General features: G+C 38.5%; 1 protein-coding gene across 9 annotated transcripts in view; it reads left to right on the top strand.

The window, feature by feature from the left end:
* VPS41 (VPS41 subunit of HOPS complex) overlaps positions 1–20,929 on the top strand; it is a 111,218-nt gene that overhangs the window by 42,831 nt on the left and 47,458 nt on the right. For all 9 annotated transcript variants that reach the window (XM_074575573.1, XM_074575572.1, XM_074575577.1 and 6 more), the window contains 5 exons: positions 5,068–5,130; positions 6,295–6,360; positions 15,908–16,027; positions 19,179–19,325; positions 20,528–20,594. In XM_074575573.1, the coding sequence (XP_074431674.1) occupies positions 5,068–5,130; positions 6,295–6,360; positions 15,908–16,027; positions 19,179–19,325; positions 20,528–20,594 (463 nt within the window). The remainder of the gene's footprint in view (positions 1–5,067; positions 5,131–6,294; positions 6,361–15,907; positions 16,028–19,178; positions 19,326–20,527; positions 20,595–20,929) is intronic.

Below are 20,929 nucleotides of genomic sequence, written 5' to 3'. Positions count from 1 at the left end.
ATATGTACAGTTTCCTAAAAAACTGGCACCTACTTCCTTGACTGAGGACATATATCATTTGTGCAGTGTATAACTAACAATTATCAGTGCTTCTCTGGAATGTTGAGCTGTGACATTTAGTGGTTTTGGTGATTGATTTTCCACTTATAAGAATGTCTTTTTTGTTTTTAAGTCGATGGCAGTCTCTTCTAATGTTGGTTTGCAATGATAAAATTCTAATGCACAGGGTGTATTTAAGGTTCTTTTTTAATATAATGCTCATATACAAATGCAGTGCATTAAAAATCATTTAAATCATTTCTCAATATCCATCTGACTTACTGAGGAGAACATTTCTTACAGGGTAGACTTGGGGTGGAGGAGGAATGTCGGTGATCCTAATGGATGCATCCATTGCGTGGATGCAGTAGAAGTTCTATAAATTAAAAACAAAGGTGGATTTTGCAGTAGGCAAAATGTGGAAACAGTCCCTTTAGAATGTATGCGCTTGTGTTTTTTCCTTCCAAATATGTGGGTTTTTTTCCTCAGCAGGCAGGCAGCTAGTTTATGTATCCATGCCTTTTGTTTCTCAGAGATATCTTGATGTCAGTATCTTGACACAGTAATTGGGATACTAGTGCCTATCAAAGTGGGTTGTAGAATTTTACAGCTTGTGAGAAACACAGCAAGAGTGTCCTAATTGTCTAAGTAAGATAAGGGCAGGGTCAGTAATTGTGCAAGGTAATAAAAATGTTGAGCTAGCATCGTTGGTTTGGGTGTTTTGAATGGTGGGGAGCAGCAAGCGCTTGCTGTAAGGGCTCCTCAGATGTGACTGTGGATTACTGACTCAAAATATGTATGCTGCAGCGAGACTACAAGTTACGCACATTTTTCATATATTAAACGCATATTAAAAATACATATTTGTTTTCAGAAATGTTCAAAAATCCGTAATCCCTACTCTGATGTGGCTGTACTTGAAAAGACTCCATGCTTTAAATGGTGAATCTCTCTTCATTTAGTGAAATAGGTATCGTGGATCCAGTAGGTGACATTACGTGCTATACAAGGCATTCTAAACTATGGTCCCCAAGCCAGGGCTAATTCTGGTAATGTTTTTGACGCAGGGCTGGAATATCGCAAGTCCAATATTCATCATATTTGCGTTCATAGAGTCCAGGGACATTGATGCTTCACCATATTCTACACTGAAAAGCTCATCTGGAGATTTGAAAGATCTGGGCGTTTTAGAAGTTAGACTTTCCACTTGACCCAGAAAGGTGTGTCTTGATGAAAGAATCCACCTCTAAAAGGGGTGAAAACGCATGCTTGTATGTTGTGCTCCTGTATAAGAAAATGGCAGAAATTCCATGCCCAATAATGTAGCACTTCTCTAGTGCTGGGTCATAACAAAAGTGTAACTTTACACTCCTTATAGCTTTTTCCTTACTACAGTGGGAAGTTAAACACTTGTACAAGCTGTTGCAAAGATGTCATTAACGCAGATAAATAAGTAAAAATAGTGAAATCCTTTTGTTTTGAAAAAGAAAAAGTTAAAATAACTTAGTTTTCTTGAATCGGGTTTTAAACAAAAAAGGGTATAATAAAAAGACCTGTGAATTTTGAGCCATTTGGGTTGATGCAAGTATTTTCTACCAATTAATGGTCCTCTGGAGCACTGCAAAAGATTTTTGAAATATGCAGGGAGTGCATTTTCCCATATCAAAGTGGATCCAGTATGAGGGAGATGGAAACCCATTTGTCTTCTTGAAGGAAGGCCTTATGAGAACCCCCTCCTCGTATCTGTTCTGCTGTCTGATGTATTTTATTGTACTACTTTTTTCTTACTTCACCCACTCTCAGACTAGATTTGGACTACCTATGTTGACTGGAAGGGGGGCGTAGCAGCATGTTGCAATTCCGTAACCATCTTCTTGTTGGGCGACATCCAGACCTAATGTCAAAACCTGGCACCTGTATGTCGTATATGGCCAACAAGTGCTTTGGGAGCCAGTTGCAGCTGTCCTGTACTGCATGTTTGGTTCTTTGAACCAATGGACTCAACAGCAGCTGGTCACCGCCGGCATGGGAAGGAACAGAAATCAAAGCCACATCCACCGCTCTAGTCTGGCCACTGGCTGGGGAAAATGGCTGGGTGTTGAAATGTTAGGGTATAAGAGGAGAATTTTGGTGCTGCAATAAATGCAAGGGGAAGCAGGCTTGCAGCTTCAGAATTGTGGAGGTTGTTTTGGTTAGTTTTTTGCCTACTTGTATGCTGTCTTGAAAAACTTGCATCTTCATATACAAAGAAATATAAATTATACTGAAAACCCATGTGTTTACATGTTTTAGTGTCATGTTTAGTGCCTGTAACAACATCTACATTAAGAATATCCTTGAAGTATTACATTGATCATTTTTCAAGAAATGTGGCTTGTAGATAAAACGTGTTTGTTTTCCTGCCTTTTGATCGCTGAAGGTTGGCTGCTTCTTCCACACGTAGAAGCAACTAAAGAGCTAAGTCTGGATGCACTGGAGTGGTGGGTTCTGGATATTTAAAATTGAACATGACTGGTAAAATGTAGTGGACTCTCATCAAATCCTTTTTCTAGCTACCCAAAACCATCTTGAGCTGAGTGGGGAGAGAACGTAGAAATAGATAAATCCAATATAGGTTTGTAATATGAAAAGAATCACTTTCTCTCTGAAGAATAAAAGACATTAAGAAGTAATAAACTGTTATATGGTGTCCCTAGAGTAAACATGATAGTATGTATTTTATGCTGAGTTGTTTTTTCCTCTTTAGTTAACTGGCTCCATTTTGTTTTCAGACTCTTAAAGGAATACCATATTGCCGTGTTCAATGCAGTATTATGAAAATGTTGAAGGCACTGTTGCTAATGTTAATTTTAAATAATTAGTTTTAATTTGAGAGGGATGTTTTGTCATTTTTGAGGATTCTGCTCCCATGGAATTTGCAGTGTTGTGTTTTAACTCCCATCTATTCTTTTTCTTCCTCCTTTCTTCTCTCTGTCTTATTTTCTCTTTCCTCCATTTCTTATCTGGTTTAGTCTGTTGCATTGGTTATGCTGTGCCAACAGATGAAAACAGAAACCCAGAAAACAAAATCCTCTAGACATCAGCCCGAAGGTTTTCTAGGCTTACAGCCAGGCCCAACTCAAATGCAACCCTTTGGTTGCCGTACATAATCACAGCTTTGCGATACATCTCACTGTCTCCAAATATTGATTTTTCCAATCCTTTGGAGCAGTAGCTCAGCCCTGCACAGTGCATGCAGCAGTATTTTTAAAGCGTGTTGTTAGAGGCAGTATATTCGCTAATGAGTAATGGACAGAGCTGATAATGCTGCTTAGGAGATGTATCCAGGAGACAAGCTTGAAAGGGAGATGAGGTGGTTTGAGATGTTTTTAACTTCACTGAGACTGCTGAACTTTGAGCCACTCTGAGGATGGCTTAGTTCCTCGCTGATGGCTTAGTTCCTCTTGTAGTTTACCTGAAGTCTAATTTTTTTACTGTCTCCTTGACTGTCTGCAGGAATTTGGGGGGTTCTTGTCCTCTGAACTGATCTTTTTAGAGCCATTAAGCCTCACTTTTTGTGGCCTATTACTGGTATTTAGTGGCTTTCTGCAGATCTTTGTCAAGTGGGGTTTTTTTTTATTTTTTGTTACTATTATTTTTTGGTTTCCCCCCTGAAAGAATCAAAATGGAGATGGGAAGAGAGGAAAAAAATAAATTTAAAAGATCTCTTAAATCCTTGAGTCCAACTTGTTGAACATGCAAAGCAGACTTACTTAAGGGATTACCTTTTCCAGAAAATAGGGATGAATGACTAAATCTGTCTGAGAACATTCTAAAGTGGATTTGCTGTCAGATACGGTTTTTCGATGATTGCTCCATGGGTGTCCATCCATGCTGAGCTGATGTTGTTCTAACAGCTTCTGGTAGTGGGTGGAAACCTCTTAAAGTCATAATGAAAAAGCAAACCAGTTATTATTCTTTGTGGAAATCATAATTATTAAATCAATTGCTAATTCCTGGCCGTAAGTCTTCACCCCCATTTTACTCCTAAGTTCTGCAGGAACTGAGTTCTCAACTGTCTCATCTGAGAATTGGGGAAGGGAACGTTGCATGTTGGATGAAGAGACATGAGCCCAAAAGAGGGCTGTACTTAAAAAAAGCTTGAGAGACCCTATTCCATACTCATAGCATCGAAGTCTAATAATATTTTTTAACACTTGAAACCTCTGTACCTGTTCTGTAAGTAAAAGGAAGAAAATATTTAAAAATCTGTTAATTCTCTTGACAGTAGAAACATACTTTTGGGGTTTGGATTTTGGTTTTTGGTTGGTTTTTTTTTTGATGTTGAGGCTTCTTCAGATGGATTAATTCTGATAGATATTCTGATGACCTATAGTTACAACTTCAGTGCTAACTATTAAATGCACTGAGACATCAACATAGATGAGAAGGGAGGAATCTTCAGAGAAAGACATTTCCAGTGGCGATAGACTAAAACAAAATAGCACTGAATGCACTTGGGAGGAGGAAAGGATGCCAAGAAACATATGGGACTTGGTTTTCAGGCTGGTTTTGCTTTATTGGCACAAATTTCTTTTTTCTTGTGTAAGCCCTGTATTGCTTGGAGGGGAAAAATCCTACAGTTCTTTCTCAGAAAGGAAGAGATTTTAATTTATCTTCCCCTGAATGTTATTATGTTGCTTTTACCTTACTTAGATCAGTATCTGTTAAACAGATTTGATCACCCTAAAGCAAAAGGAACTTGTAGGTTTTTGCTTCGTTTGTAACAAAAAACAAAAAAAAAAGAAAGAAAGAGATTCAAATAAGTACTTTTGCACTGCTGCAAGTATTGAGAGATACGCCATAATAGAAGCCCAAGATGTCCCAATTAATTATGAATTTTTAAATATTACTTTTTTTTTCTTTAGGAAAAAAGATGTAACTGTTAGCATTCAAATTAATCTTCTAGTTGTTAGTGATTTACATTCACCTTTAATTGTCAAGTGGTTATTAGGTAAATATTTTTGGTTTTATTATATACTTCTTTAGGTGCAGGTGTTTGGATTGTATTCGGCGGAAGAGTTTCATGAAACGTTTGACTGCCCTATTAAAGTAAGTGCTTGTTTTAATCTTTAGCAATTGTGGTGGTGTTGTCTTTAATACCAGAAAGGTCACATTGAATCTAAATGAGAGAGAGGAATACCGCTTCCTTGTAATATTATTCGAGTCACTAGACAATAGTTATCTATCTCAATATAAAAGCTTTTGATCTGGTTAGGCAGGAAGAAAGCCGATTTTGGTTTTGTAAGAAGTATTAGTGAGTTTTCAAATACAAAAGGCAATGCGTAAGAGAAATTGTCCTGTTTCAGCTGTTACCTGTCTCAGTGCATTTCTTTCTTTGTAGATCGTGTGATACAAATTCTGAGGGTTCTGCTGACTGTGAGATCAATATTTTGCAACCAATTCATATCCGTTAAACCTACCTCGGCATAAGGCAATGGGTGGTGGTGCTGATGTACCCTGTCTGAAGGGAAAACTTCAGTTATACTCTGCTTGAGACCCATGTGGCTGCCTGGCCTTTGAAAAACCGCCTCTACTAGGCGTATGGGAAGATCTAGGGTATTTTAACAAGAAATGTTTCTTGCAGCAGGAAAGGTGGTGCGGGCAAATAATTGCATTTTGCTGCTTGGGGTTTTCCATGTCGCAGCTGCTCTTGGGGGCGAAAAAAGGAATGAGGTCATTAAGTTTTCGCACACATTGGATGCGACTCACTTGCCTCTTAGGGCCTTACTGCTCTTACAGCTGGATCTCCCACACTTGACTTGTAACACATAGGGCAAAGAGGCTGTTTAAGGTACATTGATGCTACACGAGGTTTTCCTGTGACGGGGCTGAGGTGTGCGTGCCCTCTAGGCAGGGCCCAAACAAGACTTAAGTGGGGTAACCCTTTCTCACAGCAGTCCTATGCTGCACAGTCCTAATTCTGCTGCCTGCTGTGCAAAAAAAGTAGTCGTTCAATGTAATGTGGGCCTCAGTGTCAGGTGGGTGACTTGTCACATGCCATATAATATGGAGAATTTTTTCTAGGAAAAACAGATGTCTGAAACAACTAAGCTGTACTTCAGAGAAAGAACCTGGCTGTAATACTTGATATTTGGCAAACGGTTATCTAGTTTAAAAAGTAATGTGGTGCTCCTTGTAAACTCTTATTTAAGCCACAATTGTGTCTCTTTTTTCTTTTTCTTTTTCCCTTCTCTCCCCTCCCCTGAACAACAGATTGTTGCTGTTCATCCTCATTTTGTAAGATCCCACTTCAAGCAATTTGTAACAGGAGGGAAAAAGGTAAGCAATCATAGTGCAATGAACTTAGGCTATCTTTAAACAGCTTTTAAAAATAGCTCAGAAGGCTGTGAATGTGATTTTTAACACCTAGAGAAAAAAAGCTGCTTTTTCCTTCTCTTTATGCATTGTATTGCAAAACATTCTTTCTTAATTAAGACTGATTCCAGGGGGAGAAGTGCACTTTTAATGTTAGAAATGTGTTGCAACAAGTTGAGTTTCAGAGTCGAAATACTTTTCTCTATGTAGTCATTTGAATTTTGTAAGCTACATATTCTCCATTCATTTTAATTTGTTGAAGTGGGAGCAGACGTTAGACCTTAATACTGATCTTTTACAATGCATGTTCATCTTGGTCTTTGAGATTTTTCTTTTGATTTACTTGTGGGTGATTTTTTTGTTTCATTTTTTTCGTTTTCTTTTTAAAGTAAACAAACACAGGTATCTTCATCAGTTATTGTTCGTTGTGTGGGGTTTTTGGGGGTTTTCTTTCTTTGTTTTGAAAGTAATTCAGGGGAGCTCTTGGTAGAGTAGAGCTCCCACTTTTTGAAGTATTTGTATCTGTGTGAAGTCTTCTACTTGGGGCAGTTGTTATCTTAAATGTGCATTAGGTGTCTTATTGGTGTAGGGTGCAATTCCGCCTTCCAGATTACAGCTGTTTCCAGGTCCTACGTGTATCTTCTATCACATTGCATATTTTCAGTCAAAACAGGAAAAGTTTGATTTTTAACAGTTTCTTGAATTCATGGAATTTTCCTGTTGACTTCTCTTATGACTTAAGGATGAACCATCCTCACTTATAGATGCATCAAACCGAATACTACGGCTCTCCCTTACCAACATGTAAGAAATACAGACTTCTAGTGCTGAATACAACTTAATTTTCATTAACAGTTCAATATGTTTCAAAGCATAGCGGTGTTTTATTTCGCTTTTTAAGTGGCGTGTAGGCTTGACAGCTTTTGCTGGCTGGTCGGAGTTGGTGTTGTCCTTAAAATAATGCACAGTCAGTGTATGTCTTTGTCAGCCACCAGTTTGTGAAGCTTTTTAGTGCTGATAAAAGGGGTATGGAAAGAGTGAAGCAGGGAATTAATAGAACAGAGTACCGTCAGGTGGTAAAAGAGCTTGCATTCACCTGATGCCGAACAGAAAAAAACATCAGGGAGTTAACACATTCTCTTTGGTTATCTTTGATTACTTGACAGGTTGTTTTATATTCTGTCCTCTGGGGAATGGTATACTCGTTCTTAATGCATTCATTTTTTTGCTGAGGAACTTTTCTCTTCAGGAAAACTTTAATTGACATCTTAACATAAGGTATTTAGCATTGAAATAAATGTCCCTCGACACCTGTAATTTGATTTTATTGATACATAAAACCAACAAATAAAACCTCTTATCCTTGTGGTAGAAGCCGTTCCCCTTTTCTTCTCTCCTCCAAAAGGAGCTTGTGTGCTCGTATGAAGGCAACAATAAAATGCTCTGTGAAAATTCAGAAAGTTAAATTCCGCCTACTTATTTAGCAAAGAATATTTTTGTTGTTTTTCTGAAAAGAAAAGGGCCTTGAAAAACATCCCTGCTTTTTATTAACACCTCTCCTTAAGTGTAAAGTCGGAGGGCTGTATGGGGGCATCAGGCAACGGGGAGTTGGTCCACAAGAGTGAGGAGAAGCAGGCTGAAGCATCGGACCTCGCATCTCTCTCCCTGTGTCTGGAGGTTGCTCCAGGAGCTCTGGGTGAGCTCCTTCGTGGAGTGGGACGGGACCTCCTGTAGCTCCTGAGCTCTCTGCGCTTCTAGCTTTTGCAGGGACAACAGCGACCTCATAGCTGATAGCTGGCAGTGGTGGGGAGGCATGCTGCCTGTCTTCCCCAACCACACCAAGGCAGGGACAGCAATAAGGATGGAGGTAAGGCTATCCTCATTTGGATTAAGTTTAAGAGAAAAGCTTTGCTTATGGCCCTCAGGCTATGCTCCTTGCCTAAGCTGCATTCAAAAACATAGTGTGAAGTGTGTGAACTCTTTGCCCAAAGGGTTTTGGGGTCTGCCTTTGTTTTTTGTTGTTCTGGGAGGTGGTGACATAATGTACATTAGCATTTTAAATGTTTGGGTTTCTTTTAATTGTTCATTAAGGTAACAGACAAAAGGACCCAGAAAGAAATCCGGGTCGCTTCTTCAAACCCCTTTAGTTGCATTGTGAACATTGTTGTCTCAGAATATGAGAAGATGTTCTTGATTTCCCACCTGCATTTCATGCTGATTTTGGTTTACAGTGAACAAAATAAAGAAGCCAAGCCACACATGCACACAGGAAGCAATAACTTGCCCCCCTGACCTCAACACTCTGTTTTGTCTCATCTCAAAAAAACAATTTAAGATCGGCTTAAATTTATTAATTTTATACCCAAGCATCTGCCTCAGTATGATCCTTAATGAATGGGGTAGGGGGGCTATAACTGTAAATTACCACCTCCTTAATTTTTTGAGAATATGCAGTTCTTCAGAACAATATAAAATGTATAAAAAATACACTTTTCCATTCGAAGATCCACTGCAGAGCATTCTGCAAATGTTCTAGGTGAGCAACAATCTCTTTTAAAAAAAACAATGTAGAGAGTGGGGAAAAAGCTAAGTGATGTGTTTCAGGGATGTGCTGTGCAGATCCTCGGTTCCTAACACAGGTGGATGTTTGGAACTTGGGTGAATAGTTTTGTGATGCTGAGATTTGCCATGTCTTAGAAGCTCAGCCTAACCTAAAGCTGACTTAAGAGCAGTGCTCCCTGGGGTAACTGTTTAAACCACTGAAGATTGTTGGAAGCTTAACTTTACCATGCATATGTTTATACAGTTGCTTAACTAGGCATGTACTAGAGGCTTTTATGAGTGTTTTTTCTCTAAGTTGTATTATGAACTAATTAGACAATTAAAATTCTTTGCTTACTGAAGTACTAGTTTTTAAAAGTAAAGAACTTTCATTAAGCTTGGGGATAATAGCATTGCCTTTTATTTTGGTATGGAAAAGCTTTTTTGCATCCCCTTTTTTTTCAATGAATGAATGTTATGTGTGCCTAGAAACAAGGCGGGTACTGTGGAAACATTGACACAATCACAGCAAGAAGCAATAGGTGCCATGCTAAATAGAGGTGCTTCCCTGCTCCCCTCTCCCTTATCTCAGCAATTAACTACAGCACCATTGTGATGACTTGGCAGATGATGGTCACCCTGAAATAATAATACCGTATATTGTAAATAACAGGGCATTCCTCCAGAGCAGACAGTAGAGCTTGAAAGCAAGGCAAAAGACAAATACTGTGCTATTGAAGGCCGTAACCTTCTACCTTTTAAAACAGGGTCTAATCTTAAAAAATAACAGGGTAAAAGCCAACTAAATGAGGGTGGTAAAGCTGAAAACAAGGTGTTCTTTATTTAACTGTTAGAGTGCTGGTCTTTCCCAACACATCAGCTAAATGAACGTTATTACAAAGTCCAAGTGTCCATTATATCCAGAGGGTTAAAGAAGCAGAACTGACAAAGGGAGAAGACTGAAGGATATTTCAGTTCCAAAGTCAAGTTATCAGCTGCTCCATCTTATGTAAAGATAACTTAGGAGAGAGCAGGACAACTTGAGGTTTCTTTCTTGGCAGAAGCATTGATGAGACTCCTTATTTCATGTTTTGACTAACATCAATAACAAGTCATAAAGGTTTTTGTGGTAAAATTCCTAGGAGAGTGAATCCTCTGGAGTCACTCTGATGAATGTGTACTAATGAAGTTTTTTGGAGGTGTTCTGTACCCAGCATGGTAGTGGGGACCCAGCACAATTAACCAAATTAAGTCTGAAGCCAGTATGGAAGAGAATATTCAGTATCTTAAAGGATCTGGCCTTCTCGTTTTCCTAGGATATGCATTTTGTATAATAAGTGTTATTTGAGTATCCAATCTGAACCATTTTAGGGGCTAGGGAACCAAGATAAAACTGAAAATTTACCCTGTGACTGTCAGCAGTCACATCTTTATATCTGTCTGGGTCCATATCTATGTAATATATTTATATAATATATATATGGTGGAAATAGGTATGAAAACATATTTTTGATGGGGTCTGTATTTCTTTTGCTGGAGAAGATATGCTATAAGAACTAGTTTTCAAATGTAGATGTGTCTGAACATATTTGAGCTGTTTATCCTCCCAGAATTAGCATCTGAGCATATCAATGCCCATGCTTAAACATTACTCTCTTTTCTTCATCTGTTATAAAAGCAGAAAGGATTTAGTGTTACTTGGGGCAAATTTTTCACTATTAAAAAAAAAAAAAAAGATTTAAAATACTATTTCAATGTTAGAATCCTGGACTGGACCCCCAGTGTCTGCTGCCTGAGACAGGAAACAAGACGATCTAAATTCTTTTCCACTCCGGGTGGAACAATGTCATATACAGAGAAAGGCTAGTGATTGCAAACAATGCACAAGCGGGAGGAGAAATAGCGTGCTTGGGGATCTGCAGCTCCTGTTACAAGCAGTGGAATTTGTATGTTAAAGTCAAGCCTGCCAGGGAATGTCACAGATTTTTATTTTTTTTTAATTGTCTGCTTTTTAGTGTCAGCAGATGCACTTTCCTTTGTGAGTAAGTAGATGACCTTTACCTCTGAACCCTATGATATGTACTTCATAATAACTGGTTGGACTACTTTGACAAATTATTAAATTGTCAGGATGCTGTTTGCAGCACAGTCCATTTTTAGAAAGCAGATAGTCAGCTGTTTGGCATTATGTTGGGTAGAAGAGCACCAGACAAGAAAGGCAGATTGCTTTGTAAGCTATATAATGTCAGTCAGTAAATACTCAAAGGTCTGGTTTAAGTGAGGAAAGAGTAAATACTATGGCAATTTCTGTCCATGCATTGGATAATTTACCATAAGCAGGAAACAAACTATAGCAGCAAGGAAGCCACAATGATACGGGTCTGTGATTTGCATGCCGCGATGTATAATGCCCGGATGTATCCCGTATTATTGAGCAGATGAGACTTTGATATCTAGTGATGTGCTCCTTGCTTAATAGGAAGATTATTTGGCTTACATTTCTTTTTTTTTATCATTATTTGGATGTGCATTTCTTCTTTATTGTGAAAACCAAAAAATTCTCCTTGTGCTGTAACAAACAAATTTGTTTTGTGTAAAGAAAGAATGGACCATAGTCCTGTGTGCGTGTAATCTATAGTCGTGTGTTTTGCAAACGTCTGCGTAGAAAACTTTTTTCATTGCCTGAGGTGGCAAGCAAAGAGGATCTAAATATATGAAATGTGTGAGAGCTTGTGTCTCTGCCTGCAAGGCTGCAGGACTGGCTTTCCAAGGTGTTAATTCTGTAGCTCTTTGTGAACAGCTGGAATCTAGCAGTTGAGTTATTAAAAAATACAGCCTAATAAAAGTCCTATGGCATTTGTTTGTATTAAGTGTCTCAAAATTTCTAACTTCTCTGTCCATGAACAGGAGCAGCAGCTCCTGTTCTGTGTCTCACCGTTGCCATCGCTTCCCTCCCAATGCTGCTGTTGTCTGCCACTGCCTCTTTGCTTGATTTCCCTCGACTGCACCTCCTGCCCTCCCCTCCATCCACACCCCAGCTCCTTAGACAACCGCGTTTTGTGGCGATATTTTGAAGACTCATCTTCAGTTGAAAACTTGAGGCTTACATTATTCTCTGCCTCGTTTGAGCTCATCCAGTCCATTGCTGTTCCAAACAGAAGTGATAATTTTTTATTGTTGCTATATATTTTCCTAGGGATGCACGATTAAACAGTAAGTCTTCATGTGGCATGCTGTTCTGTGTTACTCTCGGATATCTGTTAATCTTGGTTGTGCCTGTAAGTGTTGGTTTTACGCTGAAAACAATAAATATCTATAGTGATCACTTGAAAGTGTGGCAGTAGCATTTTAGGTTTTTGTGATCTTGCCTGGCTGAGGGGAGAGCTGGTGACATAGGTGCAAAAAAACAGAACCAATGCCACAGGTAGGCACATCTTCACACTCAGGTAAACAAAGAACAGCACAAGGAAAATATAGGGAATGTTTTCTTAATTCTTATTTTGTGAAATAAAAGCTAATCAACAGTCCTGCGATAGGGAAGGGAAGGGTGGCTTTTCAGTTATGAATTGAAGTTTCAGCCTTTTCCTTCTGTGAAACTCCTCCAGACCTTTACAGAGAAGGTGTTGTGTTGAAACAAAGTAATGATGCTGTGCATAGTGCTTCAGTAAAAGTGTGTTTCCTCTGAATCTTTTCACTGTGTGAGAACAGACATCTTTTATTTCAGTGTTTTGAAGGTGGTATTTGGTACTGGGATTAAATTGAATTGAATTACTTCCCCATGTTGATACCACCAAAGCTGCAATCATTGGCCTCTTTTTTCAGAGGATTGAGAATTCCTGTACATAGTTTAAAGACTGGGATTACATGTAATTAGTGTTAATGCTAATTGCATGAGAGGCTCCATTAAATCCAAGCACTAGTCTACTCTCTTTAGCAAATGCACTCTAAAGTAGAATTTTGAGCTCTTTTTGGAGGTGGTTAATCTCTTGTTAGTGAAATATACAGAATGATGTATTCACTAATCAGAGAGAATTATATGCACTTGTTTTTAAAACCAAAAAAGTGTCCTGCATCATCCTCTTGTTTCATGCATTTCAGTGTGTCATTTTTTCTTAATGATCCAGTGGACAAGCATAAGCAGTTAAGAAGACTTGCAAAATAGTAAGTAGTGAACTATCAGAAGATTGCCATGAAGGAGTGTAGGTGGGGATCCTTGAAGTCAAAGTTTTATTTTATTTTATTTTATTTTATTTTATTTTATTTTATTTTATTTTATTTTATTTTACCTATATTATCATGGTGCGGTACACGCAAGAGATGCTGGAAGTGTGTTCTAAGCACTACTGTATTGTAACAAAGGACTAGAAAGATTTACCAGAGCAAATCAAAAAAGGGGAAAATATAAACTGTATTGCAGAGAATGCAAGAAAGTGTTTTTTGTGGCTGATGTTGAAATATAAGTACTGTGAATGCTGACTGCCAAAATATGGGATTTATGGGAAATAAAGTCCTAAAATATTTTTCCCCTACCAAAAAGAGAAGGAGGTGGTAGCAGGAACCCCTCCAGAAACGGTGGATTTTTGTTATGTGTCTGCCTTCCCTTGAAGTTTTAAATGGCTTTCTGGTGCAATAAACATTTCAATGTGAAGATAGAAAGGAAGACTAAGAAATAAATTAGGCTGCTTATTTTGAGAGCGATGCATTCAGTGGATAGCAGTTACAAAACACAGAGCAAACTTCTGGGTTCAGTAACTGTTTCCAGGTGTCATGTTGCTGGAAGAAAGAATAATCACATTATGTATATCAATAAAAGGCAGGTAATTGCATTGTAGATGAATTAGTAAAGCACGTTTTGAGATTAAATATTTTTTTTGAAGCCACAGTGTTGAGTGTCCTTTGGCTTCAGCGTTGGACCTATTGCACTTGCTGATATGAAACAGGGAATTCTGGGTGCTGCAGTGATTCAGATTCACTTTCCATCTTTATTACAGGCAATATCAGACTATTGTCTTCTACTGCCTTAGTCTGAGAATTTAATTAAGCATGTGCTTAGAATTGAGCATAGACTGAAGGAGGACTTTTTTTATTTTCTTTTCTCCTCACCAGTTCTTTCTCAGGTCATTTATTTTATTTGCAGTTTCTTATTCAGAGAGTCATGAAAAAGCATGATGTTTACAAACCATGAATAGTAACAAAATAGCTGCAAAGTGTTATTCCAAGCTCACTCTGGATCTTGTGTGTTTAATAAGCTTCAATCACAATTCAGTCACAAGCAGAAAAGATTCAAAGTTCAGTTAATACAATTGACATCAGCCAGTTTTAACCTTTCGCATCATCCCCATCAGTTTTCACAGCCTTGTCTAGTACGTCCAGATGAAAATACTATGTATTTTGCTGCTGTCTTTATTGGACAGTACTGAAAGAAGCATCCTAGTGACAGTTCTTTTGCCGTTAAGCTTCTCCTTAGGAGTTTGTGAACTTGGAAAATGGTAATTTTCAAGTCTGGATCAGCACAGCACTTGGTTTTTAGTGCCATCCTCAGCTTCTGAGTAGAGCAAATTAGTTTGAGCTGAGGACTGCTCCTCTGTTTCACATCCACTAGAATTTCCTCTGTATGGCACTGTCTTATGAGCATAGATGTTAGCTCTGCTTTTAGTGTCTTGCCTCTGTTGCTGTGAAACAGCATATTCTGTAAGAGTTTTATTGAGTAGCCTTTTCGTAGGTGGAAAAAAAACCCAACTAGATTGTCTAAAAGGCGTCCCTTCATGTGAGCTGTGTGAAGGACACAGAGTCATTTTGGGTGGGATTAAAGTGGCAAGATATGCTTCAGCGAGAACTTTGATGTCTGCAGCACACCTCATGCAAAAGTTTCTGATGGGCTGCCCTAGATAGTGACTGCTTTAAACTTTTGGAGAAAATACTTGTCTTCTGGTGCCATCTTGTGGCTGTAGGAGAGAGAGGCAGTCTGTGTAATTGGCGTTAAAAATCCCTTATTTTGTTAAAAGATGTTATTTTAAACAAGTAGTGTCTTATCATTTGACATATTTATGCAAATGTCGGTGGTGGGAAACCGTGTATAAAAAAGCATGTACAGCTGGATCTTAGATAGGAAATATTAGCAACATTGGTATTTGGTTTAAGTTTTAGCATGGTAAAAGTCCTTGCAGATGGCAATTTTACACCTCTTAATGGTCATTGTGCACATTATGCATTAAACCATACAGGAACCCATAAAAGAGCTGGACTGTCTGCATGTAGCTAGGTTTTCTTCATTGATTCAAAGCAGTTGTGACATCTCTTACGCACATTTAGGTATTTTAAAATACCTTCCTTACTTGCAAAGCCTGGGATTGCCCATCACAGAATTTTTGCGATCAACACCGCTTGTACAGTGCAGTTTGCACGTGTGGGACTAACACACAGCATCTCTAGAGCCCTGTTGAAGGCTGTGTAGTTCCAGATGGGGCCAAGCAAAAGGCCAAAGACTTGGGCATCTTCGATAACTTTCTTTGACTACACCAGGTCTATGGGACACTTTTCCTATCTCCTGTTTTTTGGAGGGAAGAAGGAGCCTATCACCAGATCATTGGATAAGTGCGAGGCGGCCTGGTTTCTTTATTAGCTTTCTGAAGTGTTGTCAGTAGTGCTGTAGGCTTAGGTTCTCAAATGCCTTAATTTCTTTATCCTTAAAATGGAAATAATTATACTTACCGTTCTTTGGAGAAACTTGTTCAAAGGCCTGCTTTATTAGTAGTATTATTAGAGTAACTTGAATTTGGTAGTATACAAGATTCTCAATGTCTATCTACTATATGAAAATATTTGATTGTATTTGCTTTTGTTTTGTAATTGGTGTGTATTTTTCATTGCCCTTGAATTCAAGCGGAGTAAGGGATAATGAAGGAAAAAAATACTTCCCGTGTTTACATACAAACTGTGTCACAGAAATACTTCTTTTTGCACTTGATAGTTGCTGTTATATGAAAGAGGCTGGATGAATAGATGGAAGCCTTCAGTTTTACACGAAGGGGAAGGAAATATAAGAAATGTAAAGTGGAGAGGACACTTAATTGCTTGGGCCAATAATATGGTAAGTATTTGTCACCTCTGTTAAATGAACAAAAATACTGCTGTGTTACACTGGTATTTGAAATGTTTCGGTGTTAATTGCATTAATTATTGCATTAATTAAAATATTCCATTGAAAAATGGTACAATTGAAGGATAGTGTTTTAGATCCCGTTTCTTCATAGACATTTCTTCTGGTGTTTCCTGCTGGCTAGTCAGTGTTCTCCATATGATTGCCACTTCTGAAGAAACTAAGAAAAGTAGCTCTTCATGCCGCGGTTGGGGGTGGTCACTACTGTACACTATTGTATGGCAGAGATTTGACCAGTGCAATTTATTGAAGCAGACTGTCTAAGGAAGGAATACCAATGTAACTCTTCTTTATATAAAGATAGAACATCACCACCCCCTGCCACCTCATCCCTCCAAAACCCCCAAACCTGTCTGGATTTTGTAATTTGTACTGACGTGGCATTATCGTATGCACTTCGAACGTTGCAGATTATAAAAAAATGATAGTAATAATTTCTTATTTTGGAGGGCACTAGAAAAGGCAAGACTTAGGAGAAAATAGGCCCATTTTGCTCTAAGTGTAATTCATATTTTAAAGGGAACCATTGTGTTCATGCTGAGTGTTGCATTTCACCTATCACTGTGTATCTAATTGATGGGTCAAGGTCTGTGTTTTAAAGCTCAGCAGTGAAGGATATGTTTTTAAGTGTGTATCATGTCTAAATTCCAAAGTCTTATTTTAAAATGTGGTGAAAGTACTTCTGAAACCCTAGGTCTTCTCCTTGTGTATTGTTTTTCCCTCCTGAAGGGAAGCATTTATTAAAATATTTTAAAGCCATTGTTCTTTTATTCCTTTCAAAACCAGTTTGATATGAAATTGTTAGAGGCGGACTTTTGTTTATTTGCTCCCCTTTAATAACTGCATTAGAATTGAAACTTCAGTGAGTGCTTGATCGTCATAACATTAGCTCTTTTGAAGGTTTTGTTCTTTTCAGAGCCATACAATTAAAATATATATTCTAGGTGAATCTGCTGGGAATAGATAGGACAGTTGAGGAGAGCTATCCCTAGAGATGATGTGCCACATCAGAACACAGAATACTAATAAAATGTTGAGAGCCATCTGTCAGAGACAAAAAGCCATGGTCAGAGCCTATCTTTCAATGAAAAATGAAATGACATTTGCCCTCCAAAAGATTAATATATTTGGTTATTGGCCTTTCCCTTCCCCCTTTACCTTTTTAAAAATTTCTCCATCCTCTAGCAAGGTTTTGTGTCCCTTTTCTTTTTTTCTTTCAAAGTCAGAGAAAATCTTTTATAGCCTTGCTTCTTACAGTTTCTGCGTGGCCACCTAGTTTTTATTTTCTTGTGCCCCCCTCCCCCCTTTTTTTTTTTTTTTTTTGGCACACTGTGTGTGAGCTTGTTAGACATTGGATGTTCTGATATGGGCTCCAGGTTATTCAGGCAAGGTTTAATTCTGCTTGTCAGATGCTCGGGTAACCTGTGTTTGCTGCTATGCCCTCTTCTCCTTCCTCTGTGGGACAGAGTGTAAATTTTACAAGCTGAGACACCTGAGGACTGAATCCTTAGAGGCGTTAGGCTGCCTGACTCCCATTTGAGCAGGTTTTAGGCTCTTTCATGATAGGAAGTTGACTGTGGAAGTTCCTGTCGGTTCATGATGCAAATGGCATACTTTTAACTATAGAGGATCCTATGCTATTGGTTTGAAAGGAACTTTAAACTTAAGCAGTCTGTCCCATATAGGATTTGCTGCTTTGTAGAAAAACAGAAGGTGTGATATGTGTCACTTTTATCTGAAAATCATCCTGGAAGACAAAGTGGTAAGATTAATAAAAGACAACTTTATTAAAATGCAGTTCAAGCAAGATGGCAAATTTTATCAGATGAGCTTAGAAAACACAAAGCATAAGCTCCCTGTTTATGTTACCCAGAAATCTGGGCTCTGTAAGTCACAGATGCTGTGCTTTTTCTGAAACCCTGATGACTGTTAACCTAAGAGATGCCAATAGGAATGTGTTCCACACTCACAGTTCTTCAGTGACAAAGATCATTGAAAAAAAACTCGGCCCAGCCCCATACCACTTACTGATCCTTGTGATTTTAAAAAAAAAAAAAAAAAAAAAAAAAGGGGAAAACCTGGCTTTGACTTACAAACAGTTGACTCTGTACAGCTGGGGACATAGAAACTCGCAGTGGGGGGGAACAGAAACAGGCAGGGGAATCTTTTAAATCAGTTTTGTCACTAGAAAAATCCTAACATGGAATGGCATCCTGGACGCTGACCTTTCAAGGTCCCTTCCATCCCCTTTTCTGTGATCATGAGAGTTGTTTTTTCTGCTCACTGAGCTTAAAGATATTATCTCCTAAAATGCTTTGTTTTATTTTGGGGGCTTTTGTTTTTAAATCAGTAAGAACAAGTCATTACTTAACATGAAATTAATCTCCATTTTGCTATTGGAAAGGTTATAGCTCACCTTTTCTAAATGGCATGGAAAAATCTGATTAATGGCCCTTTTGGTTTTTTTTTTTTCTCTCTTTCAAATGACTTTAATCTTCCTTTCTTTAAACTTTTTGTTCTGTTAGTTTAGGAGATTTCCTGAGAAGGCAGTGAGAAATTTCAGCATACAGAACCAAGCATCATTTAAATATGCTTGCTTTTCTGTTTTAATGTAAGAACTGAAGTGCGTTTCTGGAGAAGTACAGAGTGGCCTCATTTATCTTAATGAGCTGTTGCTTCACATCTTTTCTTTTTCCAAGGTGGAAATTTCAGTTTCTCTACAGAGGCTGTTGTGGAAGAGCTGCGATTTTTTTCATTTCTCCAGTAGTAGCATCAGCCCAAAAAGCTGAACTGGCTCATGATTACAGTTGCTAGTCTGTCACTCATTCACTTATTGTAACTTTTCATTTGCCATGTGAATTTAAAATACCTAACTTACTCCAGTCCCTTCGGTCTTTCTGACACCTCCTGGGTTAGATGGATCTTTGTATCAACAGCTTTTTCTGTCGGCACGCTCTGCCCTACCTACCCTGAAACTTATGCTATAAGCCGCTATGACTGCCTTAGTGTACAAAATAATACAGGATGTGGTGCGTAGGAGTTTGTCATACTGAATAAAGTTCTTTTATATTTAAACTTCCAGGGTGTGAAGATACTTGACATGATCTCCAAGCAAAGAATTACCAATGTGCCTCGAGATGACATAAGCCTTCGCCCAGATATGTATCCCTGCAGCCTTTGCTGGAAGGATAATTTAACGCTGATTATTGGCTGGGGAAATTCAGTAAAGGTGCAATTACCTGTCTTTGTAATAAATGCTTGCTGTTATCACAGACAAACAGAGGATTATTTCTGAAAAGCAAAGACAATCGAAAAAAATAGAATTTGGTTTGACTACAGTGTGCAGAACTCCTGCTGCCATAGAAATGTCATTGGACTGACCCTCATGAGGAGGAGGAGTGATAGACACCCAGCGGTCAGATAGATCTCTGTGTGGGAGCACACAGCGAATGTAATCCTCAGGGACACTTCTCCTCTGTGCCTTGGAGAGATTTCCTCTTTTGAAAGCTTTTAGTGGGCTGTTGAATACATTACTTTTGATTAGCATTAAGGAAGAACAACTTACCATGAGGTAGTTTTGGAGGGGATTGTTTTGGGGGCTGAGGAGGTTGTGACTGCTGAAACAGCCACAAAATTTTGGTCAACCATGGGAAGAAAAAAAAAAGGAATGGAGTGGGGGACAAGATGCCTGCAGTTTTGTTCTGCTTTCAGCAGGGAACCTGCATTTCAGACTTGTGCACTGCAGACTGACTATGATTTGCTCAGACCAGCACCTGACATGAGTTTGTTACAAGCCTGTTAGCTGTTTTCTAATAACAGACTGCTACATCACTGCACAGTGGGAAATTAAAAGTGTTCGGTAGGAGTAGATGGAAAGGGAGGGTAAAGTGAGGTAGGTGAAGCGTAAAAAGCTTTTGGAGCATTAAACTTAGAGTTTTACAAATGAGGAGGTTCGTTATAAGTTTGGCATCTGTCTTCCCCCTTGTATTGTGCGTGCTTCGCAACATTTGGGTATTTGCATTTCTTTATATATACATACTCTCCTCTTGTTATTGGGAGTTGGCAATAGCATATTCTTACTGAAATTGTAAAGTAATGAGATGCAAAGTGTGAGAAGATACCAAAACCAAACTCACGTATATGCTACTGGGAAGAAATCATAGTGGGCAGATGTTTTCAGATTTCTCTCGTGTGGTCCATCTTACTACTTCTCTCCCAGTGTATTTATAAGGCTGTGGACTACGGCTACAACTTTCCTGTCTGGTTTTCTTCTTCAGTGATGCATCGTCGCTGTTTTACAGCCTTTGTTTTTCAACATGCAGAAATCCATGTCCAAGAATGCCTCACTAAGAAAAGGAGTTTCTGGGAAAAGTTAGTAGCGTTTCAGGAATTAGTTTGTTCATCATAATGATCCAACTCTCTGTTTCCTAGATTTGCTCAGTAAAAGAACGGCATGCCAGTGAAATGCGTGACCTTCCAAACCGCTATGTGGAAATAGGTATGATTGTACAAATGCGCTCTCTTTCAAAATCATATAAGCTTTAAAGGTCTGTTTTCACATTCTAGCCTGAAAAAGCTGTTACATTTCAGAGGCAACATGTAGTTGTAACATAAATGTCTCCTCATTTGTTGTTGATGAGGTTGTCCTAACGTCCTCCTGCATAGTTTTTTTTTGTATTCGTAGAGAGTCTTAAGTTCTGTGATCATCTAAATTCAGAGATCCTTGTGTGAACGGTGGATGTCTTAACTTTCCCTTCACGCAGATTCCTCCAGACAACTTGGGTTTTTATCTTAGTTAAATTATGATCAGTGTAGTAGTAAGGAGGAAAATAA

This window comes from Larus michahellis, chromosome 2 (assembly GCF_964199755.1).
Source record: "Larus michahellis chromosome 2, bLarMic1.1, whole genome shotgun sequence".
NCBI classification, from domain to species: Eukaryota; Metazoa; Chordata; class Aves; order Charadriiformes; family Laridae; genus Larus; species Larus michahellis.
This window is presented reverse-complemented; position numbering and strand designations above follow the sequence as displayed.